At 42.5% G+C, this 13,532-nt stretch overlaps 1 protein-coding gene across 5 annotated transcripts in view; it reads right to left on the minus strand.

Annotated features, from left to right (window-relative positions):
* Positions 1–13,532, minus strand: part of DOCK4 (dedicator of cytokinesis 4) — a 426,144-nt gene that overhangs the window by 106,622 nt on the left and 305,990 nt on the right. For all 5 annotated transcript variants that reach the window (XR_012156797.2, XM_073328106.2, XM_073328104.2 and 2 more), the window contains exons 24-25: positions 12,425–12,552; positions 7,356–7,490 (exon numbers count right to left, since the gene is read on the minus strand). Coding sequence is in view for 4 of the 5 variants with exons in the window: in XM_073328106.2 (XP_073184207.1) it covers positions 7,356–7,490; positions 12,425–12,552 (263 nt within the window). In the remaining variant the exon portion in view is untranslated. The remainder of the gene's footprint in view (positions 1–7,355; positions 7,491–12,424; positions 12,553–13,532) is intronic.

Below are 13,532 nucleotides of genomic sequence, written 5' to 3' on the forward strand. Positions count from 1 at the left end.
GGGTTCTTAAAGCTGAGTTCCTAGTTCAGCCATAGCCCTGGTCTACACTACGACTTTAGGTCGAATTTAGCAGCATTAAATCGATGTAAACCTGCACCCGTCCACACGATGAAGCCCCTTATTTCGACTTAAAGGGCTCTTAAAATCGATTTCCTTACTCCACCCCTGACAAGTGGATTAGGGCTTAAATCGGCCTTGACGGCTCGAATTTGGGGTACTGTGGACACAATTCGACGGTATTGGCCTCCGGCAGCTATCCCAGAGTGCTCCATTGTGACCGCTCTGGACAGCACTCTCAACTCAGATGCACTGGCCAGGTAGACAGGAAAAGTACCGCAAACTTTTGAATCTCATTTCCTGTTTGGCCAGCGTGGCAAGCTGCAGGTGACCATGCAGAGCTCATCAGCAGAGGTGACCATGATGGAGTCCCAGAATCGCAAAAGAGCTCCAGCATGGACCGAATGGGAGGTATGGGATCTGATCGCTGTATGGGGAGAGGAATCCATGCTATCAGAACTCCATTCCAGTTTTCGAAATGCCAAAACCTTTGTCAAAATCTCCCAGGGCATGAAGGACAGAGGCCATAACAGGGACCCGAAGCAGTGCCACGTGAAACTGAAGGAGCTGAGGCAAGCCTACCAGAAAGGCGAATGGCCGCTCCGGGTCAGAGCCCCAAACATGCCACTTCTATGACGAGCTGCATGCCATTTTAGGGGGTTCAGCCACCACTACCCAGCCGTGTTGTTTGACTCCTTCAATGGAGATGGAGGCAATACGGAAGCAGGTTTTGGGGATGAAGATGATGATGATGATGATGAGGTTGTAGATAGCTCACAGCAAGCAAGTGGAGAAACCGGTTTTCCCGACAGCCAGGAACTGTTTCTCACCTCAGACCTGGAGCCAGTACTCCCAGAACCCACCCAAGGCTGCCTCCTGGACCCAGCAGGTGGAGAAGGGACCTCTGGTGAGTATACCTTTTAAAATACTATACATAGTTTAAAAGCAAGCATGTGAAAGGATTACTTTGCCCTGGCATTTGCGGCTCTCCTGGATGTACTCCCAAAGCCTTTGCAAAAGGTTTCTGGGGAGGGCAGCCTTATTGCGTCCTTCATGGTAGGACACTTTACCACTCCAGGCCAGTAACACGTACTCGGGAATCATTGTAGAACAAAGCATTGCAGTGTATGTTTGCTGGCGTTCAAACAACATCCGTTCTTTATCTCTCTGTGTTATCCTCAGGAGAGTGAGATATAATTCATGGTCACCTGGTTGAAATAGAGTGCTTTTCTTCACGGGACACTCAGAGGAGCCCATTCCTGCTGGGCTGTTTGCCTGTGGCTAAACAGAAATGTTCCCCGCTGTTATCCACAGGGAGGGGGGAAGGTTGAGGGGGTAGCCATGCAGTGGGGGGAGGCAAAATGCGACCTTGTAATGAAAGCACATGTGCTATGTCCATAATGTTAACAGCAAGGTTTACCCTGAAAGAGTGTAGCCACTGTTTTATAAAATGTGTCTTTTTAAATACCGCTGTCCCTTTTTCTTTCTCCACAGCTGCATGTGTTTCAATGACCACAGGATCTTCTCCTTCCCAGAGGCTAGTGAAGCTTAGAAAGTAAAAAAAAATGCACTTGCGATGAAATGTTCTCCGAGCTCATGCTGTCCTCCCACACTGACAGAGCACAGACGAATGCGTGGAGGCAAATAATGTCAGAGTGCAGGAAAGCACAAAATGACCGGGAGGAGAGGTGGCGGGCTGAAGAGAGTAAGTGGCGGGCTGAAGAGAGTAAGTGGCGGGCTGAAGACAGGGCTGAAGCTCAAATGTGGCGGCAGCGTGATGAGAGGAGGCAGGATTCAATGCTGAGGCTGCTGGAGGACCAAACCAGTATGCTCCAGTGTATGGTTGAGCTGCAGCAAAGGCAGCTGGAGCACAGACTGCCACTACAGCCTCTGTGTAACCAACTGCCCTCCTCCCCAAGTTCCACACCCTCCACACCCAGATGCCCAAGAACGCGGTGGGGGGGGGGCCACCAGCCAACCAGCCACTCTGCCACAGAGGATTGCCCAAAAAACAGAAGGCTGGCATTCAATAAATTTTAAAGTTGTAAACTTTTAAAGTGCTGTGTGGCATTTTCCTTCCCTCCTCCACCACCCCTCCTGGGCTACCTTGGTAGTCATCCACCTATTTGTGTGATGAATGAATAAAGAAGGCATGAATGTGAAGCAACAATGACTTTATTGCCTCTGCAAGCGGTGATTGAAGGGAGGAGGGGAGGGTGGTTAGCTTACAGGGAAGTAGAGTGAACCAAGGGGCGGGGGGCTTCATCAAGGAGAAACAAAGAGAACTTTCACACCGTAGCCTGGCCAGTCATGAAACTGGTTTTCAAAGCTTCTCTGATGCGTACCGCGCCCTCCTGTGCTCTTCTAACCGCCCTGGTGTCTGGCTGCACGTAACCAGCAGCCAGGGGATTTGCCTCAACCTCCCACCCCGCCATAAATGTCTCCCCCTTACTCTCAAAGATATTGTGGAGCACACAGGAAGCAGTAATAACAGTGGGAATATTGGTTTCACTGAGGTCTAAGCGAGTCAGTAAACTGCGCCAGCGCACCTTTAAACGTCCAAATGCACATTCTACCACCATTCTGCACTTGCTCAGCCTGTAGTTGAACAGCTCCTGACTACTGTCCAGGGTGCCTGTGTACGGCTTCATGAGCCATGGCATTAAGGGGTAGGCTGGGTCCCCAAGGATACATATAGGCATTTCAACATCCCCAACAGTTATTTTCTGGTCTGGGAATAAAGTCCCTTCCTGCAGCTTTTGAAACAGACCAGAGCTCCTGAAGATGCGAGCATCATTTACCTTTCCTGCCCATCCCACGTTGATGTTGGTGAAACGTCCCTTGTGATCCACCAGAGCTTGCAGCACTATTGAAAAGTACCCCTTGCAGTTTATGTACTCGCCGGCTTGGTGCTCCGGTGCCAAGACAGGGATATGGGTTCCGTCTATGGCCCCACCACACTAAGGGAATCCCATTGCAGCGAAGCCATCCACTATGACCTGCACATTTCCCAGGGTCACTACCCTTGATATCAGCAGATCTTTGATTGCGTGGGCTACTTTCATCATAGCAGCCCCCACAGTAGATTTGCCCACTCCAAATTGATTCCCGACTGACCGGTAGCTGTCTGGCGTTGCAAGCTTCCACAGGGCTATTGCCACTCGCTTCTCAACTGTGAGGGCTGCTCTCATCTTGGTATTCTTGTACCTCAGGGCAGGGGAAAGCAAGTCACAAAGTTCCATGAAAGTGCCCTTACGCATGCGAAAGTTTCCCAGCCACTGGGAATCATCCCAGACCTGCAACACTATGCGGTCCCACCAGTCTGTGCTTGTTTCCCGAGCCCAGAATCGGCGTTCCACAGCATGAACCTGCCCCATTAGCACCATGATGCAAGCATTGGCAGGGCCCATGCTTTCAGAAAAATCTGTGTCCATGTCCTGATCACTCACATGACCGCGCTGACGTCGCCTCCTCGCCCGGTATTGCTTTGCCAGGTTCTGGTGCTGCATATACTGCTGGATAATGTGTGTGGTATTTAATGTGCTCCTAATTGCCAAAGTGAGCTGAGCAGCCTCCATGCTTGCCTTGGTATGGCGTCCGCACAGAAAAAAGGCGCGGAACGATTGTCTGCCGTTGCTCTGACGGAGGGGGGCAACTGACGACACGGCTTACAGGGTTGGCTTCAGGGAGCTAAAGTCAACAAAGGGGGTGGCTTTACATCAAGGAGTATTTCAGGCAGGACTTCACGGAGGGTTCCAATAAGAAATGGTGCACCTAAGTTATTGTTCTTATTGGAATAAGGAGGTTAGCCTGGCCTCTGATTGATACATGGCTAGATTTACCTCGCTGCACCTTCTCTGTGAGTGACTGCAGTGTGACCTAGAGGAATGAGTCCCCTAGACAGGGGAGGAGGCAAATGAGTACAAAACAAATCTGGTCTATTTCTTGTTTTGACCCACTCCATCTATCTTTTACATCTTTGGCTAGCAACAGACGGTGCAGAAGGACTGCATGCCATCCTCATCTCTTGCCTGCCGAGCAGAAGATGGTACAGTACGACTGCTAGCAATCCGTATCGCCTGCCTGCTCACCATAAGACGGTTCAATAGGACTGACTGCACGACTAAAGAGAATGACCTGGTCAAGTCACTCCAAATTTAGTCCCTGCGCCCATGTCTGCCCAGGCGCTCCCAGCCGACGTGGCCAGGAGCACCTCAGAAACGATGAGAACGGCTACCAGTTGTACTGCACCGTCTGCTACCACAAGGCAATGGGTTGCTGCTACTGTGTAGCAATGCCGTACCGCGTCTGCCAGCACCCAGGAGACATAGGGTGACGGTTACCTGAGCGGGCTCCATGCTTGCCGTGGTATGGTGTCTGCACAGGTAACTCAGGAAAAAAGGTGCGAAACGATTGTCTGCCCTTGCTTTCACGGAGGGATGGAGGGAAGGGGGGCCTGACGATATGTACCCAGAACCACCCGCGACAATGTTTTAGCCCCATCAGACATTGGGATCTCAACCCAGAATTCCAATGGGTAGCGGAGACTGCGGGAACTGTGGGCTAGCTATCCACAGTGCAACGCTCCGGAAGTCGACTCTAGCCTCGGTACTGTGGAAGCACTCTGCCGAGTTAATGCACTTAATGCACTTAGAGCATTTTCTGTGGGGACAAACACACTCGAATATATAAAACCGATTTCTAAAAAACCGACTTCTATAAATTCGACCTTATTCCATAGTGTAGACATACCCATAGACACCTAAAAAAGTGGCCTAATTTTCAAAAGTGATGAGCACTCAGTACCTCCTACTGAAATTAACGTTGGTACCTATTTTGAAAATCTTGGCCCAGTTTCCTGCCAATGTCATTCACAGAACCAGGGAGTGCAAGCAACATCATTCATTTCTTTGTTTGTAAGTAAGACTGAAAGCATAGTCTGTACCTCTTATCCTCTCATACTAAAAAGCATAGGGGTAGAGTCTACCACCTTAAGTCACCTTACTTCCACAAGTAGTCTCATCAAGCTATTTTCCATTTTCTTCCATAAAGGACAAAATCATTTAACACATATAGCACTGACTGTGTTGCAGTAGCACTCAGCTGTAACTCATTATGCTTCACAGGGACTGTAATTCTAAGATTTCACATTCCTTTAATTTAAATTTTAAAAGTATTTTGTAAATGTGAAAAGCTTCATTCTAATTGGTTTCTTTCAGCAATCTAATTGTGTGCAGATACATTTCTCATAAAGCAACCTAAAGGGCTTATTTATTGATATCACTGCATTACTCCAGTTCGTGCTGGTGTAACTTCACTGAGATCACTGGCCCTGGAAATTATACAGTTTTCTTTCAGGCATACAGCTTCAAGCCCCACACATCCATCTCACAGAGTGCACTAAATAATTCACAGCAGAACATAAGGTAAGATTGAGACAGAATATACATATATGCAGAAACACAATGCAGGATGGGCCTATGGCAACACTGAGACACAGTTTTGAGACTACTTGCAGACTGAGGCAGTACCCAACGAGATGAAGAGTGACAGAATTTAGCCGATTGTGTTGCCATAAAGCCTATATCCCACCTCACAAAGAGCATTTAATGATACAGGATTGACTCATGGCAACATGCTGGGCCAGATTCTACCATTTGTACTCATGTTGGGTGGTGCCTTACTCCACAAATAGTTCCAAGAACCCGGCTCAGTGTGCTGCCATAAGCCCGTACTGCATGATGTTCTCACATAAATGTATATAATTGCCTTATGCTGTGCTGTGAGTCACCTCCACATTAAGTATTCTGTGAGGTGCATGTAGTAATGATGACAAGCCTTAGTGATGCATATAGAGCTAATGAAAACTTTATAACTTGCAAAGCCCTTCAGAGTCTAATTTTTGATAGAGTGATGAATTAGCCCTTTATGTTACTGTATAAAAAAAACAGTATCCACAAACAATTGGATATTTTAATGGAAACCAATTACAATGGAGTTTTGCCACACTTCTGACCCAGTTCTACAACCTTTATTTAGATAAAGCAGAACTTCCCTATGCAAGAAGTTTGAACTTCAGAGAACATTTTTGCAGTTTAAAATTAAAGAAATGTGAAATCTTAGAAGTACAATCCCTCTGATGCATAATGAATTGGAGCACAGTGCTACTGTAAAATATAAGATAGTCAACTCATGGTTAACTCTACAAATGCTTCCAATAATTTTGTTCCCTGTGGGAGAAAGTGAAAAATATTTTCCACGAGTATTAAATACTTTTTTACAATGCTTGTCCTCAGAGGGAATTCAAGTTGAAAGGCTAGAATCCCTATATCACTGGAAAAATAAAAAGTAACAGTGTAAGGAGCTGGTCTAATGAGATGGCAAATCAAAAAGAAGGAATGTCCAGGTACTTTAAGTTTTTCACAGAAAACTCTGCTGAATGACCGGTAAGTGACCTGCTCCTCTTACTCAGGTGCTCTTTTGTAAGGCCACTACATTTCCCCTGCTGTGTAAGATTTTATTCTCCCCAAATACAACCTCCTTGAAAGCAGAGCAAAGTGTAGTTTCGTTTTATTTCAAGAACACTAACTTTTAGAGAAAATCCCAGTGACTGCACTAAAACCTTTTAATGCACATCAGCCATTATATAGTGTTGACCTAAATACCACTTATGTTCCCTGCAGAACATTGATCTCTTGACTTTAGTTAGCATGTTAGAACGATCAGACCCAGATAAGTGTTGCTAGTTTTATTATTTATTTTTATTATTAATTATTTTTATTATTATTATTATTATTATTATTTTAATTTTGATTTAAATACCTTCGGGGTGTGTGAGTGTGTTTTGAGATTCTTTTCCCCCATCAAAAATTTGGATTTTTGGGAGGTAAAAATGTTAATGTTTTGCCAAACTATTTCATCTTCATGAGTGCTGTGTTCTAGTCCTTTCAGGAAGCTGTTAAACTGTCAATAAAAGCAGCATAATGAAATTGCCACTGACCTAACAGAATGTCAAATGGAAGAATTTCGTCCCCTTAATTTTTTGACTACTACAATGTATAAATACATATACATATATATAAATAAAACCATACAGCACTAATAATTCCATTGAAAGTCAGAAAAGCAAGTAAAATCTACTTCACTTCCCACATCCCCCTTAGCCCGCCTAATGCAATCTTTTCAAAACAGCAGGTAATCTGATTAACAATGAGCATTACAACACATAGATGGGATGAGTTAAGAGCCCAGTGACAGTCTTAAATTGGTATGGGTCTGTTTTATGATGAAAACCTTACGGTCACATCTTGAAACTGCAGGCGCATCGCAGACCCTGATGGCTGAGGTCTGCTTGTGATCTCTAATATGGTTCTCAGCAGTATATCTAGCAAGCTGTTCACAATCACATCTATTTCTTCCAAGACGGATTTTTCCTAAAATAAAGAAAAATATTTTTTCAGTTTGCTATTACTGAAAAAGGAATAGACACATGCAGAATTTTCCCTAGGACAGTGTTAGCACCTGGATTAGTTTAGTTGAGGTGAGAATTAGTTTTCATCACAGCCACTGCACTTTATAAACCTTGGTAATATTTTCCACCCAAGATACCAGAGTCATTCCATTTACTTGAATCCACTGTTCTCAAATTAATTACGTTACTGATATATAGAAGACAGTTATTAAAAACATGAGCCTAAGTACTCATCATTAAACATCATTCTTTTTCAAGGTACAGTATAAAGGAAAGTAGTACATGATTTATGACAGCTATTTGGCCAAGATTTTTAGTCAACACTCATACATTTTAGCCATAGAAATGGACAGAGGAGATTTAAAATCCAAAGCAGAGAGAATTCTGTTTTGAATATTTTATGTGATCAACAAAGAAACTACCACCAAAAACCAACAGATGGGTATAGCAACTTTTTAAGGCCAAATACCCCAGCAACGTCCAGCTACTTTGCGCCACTCCGATGAGAAGAAAGCAAACATATCCCTGGCCAGTTATGCAAGTTTATAGCTGATTTGCATAATCAGAATAATGCAAAGGAGCCAAAGTATAGACCATTGAACATGGCCAAAAATGTTAATTAACAAGGAAGAACAAAGTTAGTGCAGTGTTAAAGTTGCACAGTTATTACAAAATCCAGGAAATACATATTTTAATTTTGCTACGTAACACATATGTAGCAATCTCCCCATTTTAGTTTTCAAATGATATTTTTTATTATTTTGATGTTATTCATTTTATTTAATTAATGTACCTATTGATTTATTTTTATTTTATATAATCATTGATTACATTTTCACCCATTTGCCAAATGGTAGCAGATTTTGGGTCTTGCAGGTCAATTTCCTATTGGAGAAGAAATCAACAACACAAAATCTGGGTATTTTCTTAGTGTAACTTGTTTTAGTTACACTTTATACACAAGTCCTTGAACAGAGGTGATCACATATGACACATAAGCAATCCTGTCTTCCAGTAATCTCTGCCCAAACACTCTGGTCCAAGAATTCCACCTCTCATTAGAGAGGTCAAGGAAGGGAAAAAACTCTTCTGCTGTAAGGCAACAACTCCCTTAAGAGAACCCCCATTACAAAATAAACCCTGCATTTCTTCAAAGACTGTATGTTGCTTGCATACTAAGAAAAAGAACTTGTAGGACTATGTGGAAAAAGCACCATCAAGTGATCCCTGTCGAAACAATATATTAATGTTTATGGCCCCAGTCCTTGAAGGTAATTCATGGGTGTGCATACTTGCACCTGTTTGAAGCCCTTTAAGGGATAAGGGCCTGTCTTAAAATATGCACCATATTCCTAGGATTTGCAATTTAGTTAATATTTCTGTGAAAACCTACAATTTTGCACTTCTTGACCTGATTTTATTTTTACTCAACGTTCTTAACATCACATTAATTTAAATGTCAGTTAGTTTGGGAGGTTGATTTCTTTTATTGATTTTTACAAAAAGCAGCTTATTGTGATAGTAAATGTTAACGTTTGAATGGTCCCAGTTATTCTTTGTGCACCTGTGCTACAACTGCCAGTTGTATTCCCTCAGGCAAGGACACAAATACAAGTTCTGAGAAATCGTGGGATGGCTTCCCTCAAATCAATAACATATCGTCTCTATCTTGTTTGATTAGTCACAGACAGCTAGCCTGCATCCAAGCCCTAAGTTAATATAAACATTGGGTTATTTGTTCCACTTCTCTGGCCTGGTCAAACATGGAGACACAGCATAATGAATGCAATGTGGTCTACTGTCTCACCACTCACTCTCTCAGTGCTGCAAGTTGAGCAAAAGGGGCGACAATACAGACTCTCTGCAAGTAAGAACCCTCGAGGCAGAGAAACAATTGCCTACAACTATCCCTGGGCAATATCTCGAGTGGCCAAAAAGTGGAGCTATTTAAGAGCAATTCATCTATCCATACTAGGATCCACAAGCAAGTCAACAAAATCTCATTGTCAATGGTATCAAAAGCTGCTTATAGATAGCTGCTTATAGAGTCTGCAGACACTATCTCTATCCATTGCTATGGTAAGATCATAAGTTAAGACAGCTGCCTCACAAGAACCACCAAGTTTTCTGTTACCTTTCCCCAAAATGGGAGATTGGATACTGGTTTATTTCCAGAGTAAAGAGCTGGCTTCTTGAACACTAATCTCCCCATGAATTCTCGTGCCGCATCCTCTATAGGGAAATGCTGACAACCTCAGCTAACTGTGGACCCAGTACTTCACAACTGCTCTCTTTTTTCTCACCACCCTGGAAAGACAAAATTGTAGCACAAAGCTGCACACCTGCACCTCTCTGCGCTCAATGAGTTGAAACTGAAGCTTTTTTCCCCTGCAACACACTGTTCTGTTTCCATGGCAGTAGACTGCTCTGTCTCTATCTGAGCAATTTTATTTGCAAAATAACGTGACATTTCTTCACAGCAAGAAACACTTGCTCTGTAATCAAATAGAGACAGCCAGCATTCACCAAGCAGTCGAATTAACTCTTTTGCATGGGACTTTGCAGATGCTATGATGGAAGTGAAGAAATTTGTCTTTGCCTCCCTCACAGCCAGAGCATGTGTTCTTTAAAAGACTCAAAAAAAATATCCTCTATGTTGTTATTGTTTGGACACAGTAGGAGTCTGGGGCCCTAGCCATTTCCTCTCTCTCTCCACCTGTAAATCCAGGTGACTTGTGAAGATAGAGCCAGCACACAGTGTGTTTAGGGACTGTATCAATAAGGGAGGACAAATTATTATTATGAACTCCTACCAAATTATTGTTAGAGTGGACAATAGAAGAATAACCCTGTCCTTCAAAGCTGCCTGGAAATGGTTTCAACAGTTTCTGAAAGCAGACCATCAAAACATTTCCATTGCCCTGTCAAGACAAGTATGTTCCAACTTCAGACCAAAAGAAACAGTGGTCAGTCTGTAGCTGAGGAGTAATCTCTCTACAATCTACACTCGTGACTCCAACACCAGAGTGTTTAGACTATAGTCCAATGTTTATTTTGGCAGCTGTGAAACTGTGAGCTGATCCAGAAAATTCATCACAGATAACAACACACAGTGATTGAAATGTCTAGGCACTATCAATCTCAGTGACTCAAGTGAGGAACATGATCAGCTCAGCCTCTGAATTAGAGAGGGACAACAATTAACATAGAGGGACATAACATAGAGGGACATTACACCACCAACTGTGTATTATGTCCATCTTTGGACTCTCTGGCCAGGAGGACACATTCATAGTTTCAGGATGCAAGATCTCTTGTATTTGAGGTCAGATGAAAAAAATATAGCTACCCACCAGCCTAGATCATGTTTCTCCTCATGCTGAACTATACACCTTTCCAGGGAAGCCGCAACAAAAATGTGTCAAAATAACAGCCCCATATTAAGTCATATACGGTATTATTTAACAGCCTGAAATGAAGATCCAGATCCAATGTCTTGCATTCCTGACAACTGTTATAATGTGAGACCAAAGGAACTGAGACTAACCATGCACCTGCATGGTTCACACTTACTACACCGATTAGTGTATGATGCTACTTTCTTTTTGCCTTGTCTCTCTCTACCACAGGGATTGAGGGGACCTAACCCTCACAATCAAGATACTTCCCCATATCCCCAGTATGCAGCACTGTCATTGAACCTTCATGACCAACCTAAGGTGGCCCTCAGAGGGATGCAGTCATCACAACTAGGTGCCTCAATAAGAACACCGAGACCCATCTGCAAAGTCCATCATAACCAACATTCCCACCAACAGTCTCCAAATACATCAGATCATCCCTCTCCAACAGTGCATAGATCAGCCCACAGCACATCCTCTTCACTTATCCTACATGAATAAGTGGTCTATTAATTCCAACACACTTCCAAACCACTGTGGGTCAACCTTCACAATGACAGCACAATGATCCTGGCAGGACAGTTATACTAGAGGGGTCTATCCAGAGGGCTGAGGGTCAGATCTTGGCTATTAGGACAGGCCATCATAACTGATGGCTCAGCAGTCCCAGAAGAGCAACCCAACACAAATGATCAATCCTGTTAAACCCTTCCACAAATCTCCTCCTTACTCACTCCACTCAATGGCCGAGCTCTTAAACAGTCCTCTTATCCTCCATCTATGAACTCGTTAAGAACATCTTTCACACAGTCAGTACATCCCTTTCATATCTGCTCTCCATGAACAGGTCATCCAACTTAATCCCTTCATCCATTACACACACAAAAACTATCTTCAGAATGTCAACTTCCAACAAACCCACCAAAACAAGGTCAATAATAAGGGGTAGACCAGGCTACAGGTGGAGAAGCAGCCCTAGGTCCACAATTCCTGCTCGGCTGTAATAAGCGTCCCTCTTAAAAGATCCCCTTAGTTTCCTGTTCTCAGTGGAAAAAGGGCAGGGCAGGCTGCAAGTGAAGAAGCATTTCTGACCCCAAGCTTCCTCAAGTCCAGGTGGGCTGAAACAGGGAGGTGGCCTCTTTTAAAGCTCCTAACATTAAAACACAGGCCTGACAAAAAGATGCTATTTACAACTGAATTTATATCTTAAACCAGACAATCTTTCTCTGTTTGTCTTTGAAAACAGATCTAAATTACTGCATGTTAGAACACTGGAACAGTGTCAACACTCAGTAGAACACAGAGTGCTAGATTAAAAATATTCTTGCAACAGTCCAAAAAATTGATGAAAAATCTAACTGACATATTCATCAAGGTTCAGTTCCTAGAGAATGCTCTAAATGTCACTTTTTGTTCAAGCGACAGTTTATTTTATTACGAGGACCCAAAAATGAAGTTAAAAAAAACACTACTGTTCATAACTGGATTTACTTACTGAGCTATTTTTCTTTATGAAACAAAATATGTTGCTAAGGATACGTGCACACATTGTAAGATCCTTCTGCTCTTGTAAATGCATGTGGAGGTGATGTAAAACTACTGGAAGAAGAATATATCTGGAATCTGCAAGGAGAGAGAAAGATTATGAGTGGACTCCTTTCATTTTTCATTTTATATATCTTTTAATAAAATATAATCATATATAAACTGTAAATGTGTCTTATATCCATACAAATATTCCTGAACATCAGACGCTTTCAGCAGCTTCATACCATATCATAACCAAAAGAAAAATTTCATGTACTATCTTTTGCTGAAATCACCTCTAGACATACACATTACTGTGTGTGATTTTAAATATGTAAAATTAAATTACATATTTATGGAACTTTCTTGCAGAAAACATTAGCATAATAATATAGGTATACAAAATGACATGGAAATTATTCTCTCCTACCTCCCTGGTTTATCACTGGCCTTTTTTGCAACTATATCACTTTCCAAATTGAGATCTAATTTACTGTCCACTACCACGCTCAGCTCTTTTTCACTATTACTGCTTTTCAGATTTCTCCCTCCTACTGAGTATGTGGAATACAGATTATTTGTCTCTATTGGAATTAACTTGCATTTTTCCGAGCTGAATCTCATTTTCTGCCCACAGCCTTTTGCTATGATTTTTCTTTTTTGACTTCTCCCAATTTAGTATCAGCTTTGAATTGCACTAATGTGCTGTTTACTTCCTTTCCTGATCATTAATAAAGATATTAAATAAGACCAGTCCTAACACTGATTTCTGTGGTGTCATACTAGATACCACCTCCCTTTCTGATCGATGGAACTTGTTATTATCCTTTGTTTAAAGTTACTCTAGACACACACATACTATATATATGTATACACACATATACACACACATACGTATATTTGAGACACTGTTTTTATTTTAAAGCTACTCAAGTTAGTATTTCTATTAAGATATTTTTAAAGCATTATTAAAAACTAAACCCTCTGCTGCCATTAATTCATTAAGTTTCTCATTATTTCACGAAAGGAAGCAAGTTTGTCTAGCCCAGAGGTTGGCAACCTTTCAGAAGTCGTGT

This window comes from Lepidochelys kempii, chromosome 1 (assembly GCF_965140285.1).
Source record: "Lepidochelys kempii isolate rLepKem1 chromosome 1, rLepKem1.hap1, whole genome shotgun sequence".
Lineage (NCBI taxonomy): Eukaryota > Metazoa > Chordata > Testudines > Cheloniidae > Lepidochelys > Lepidochelys kempii.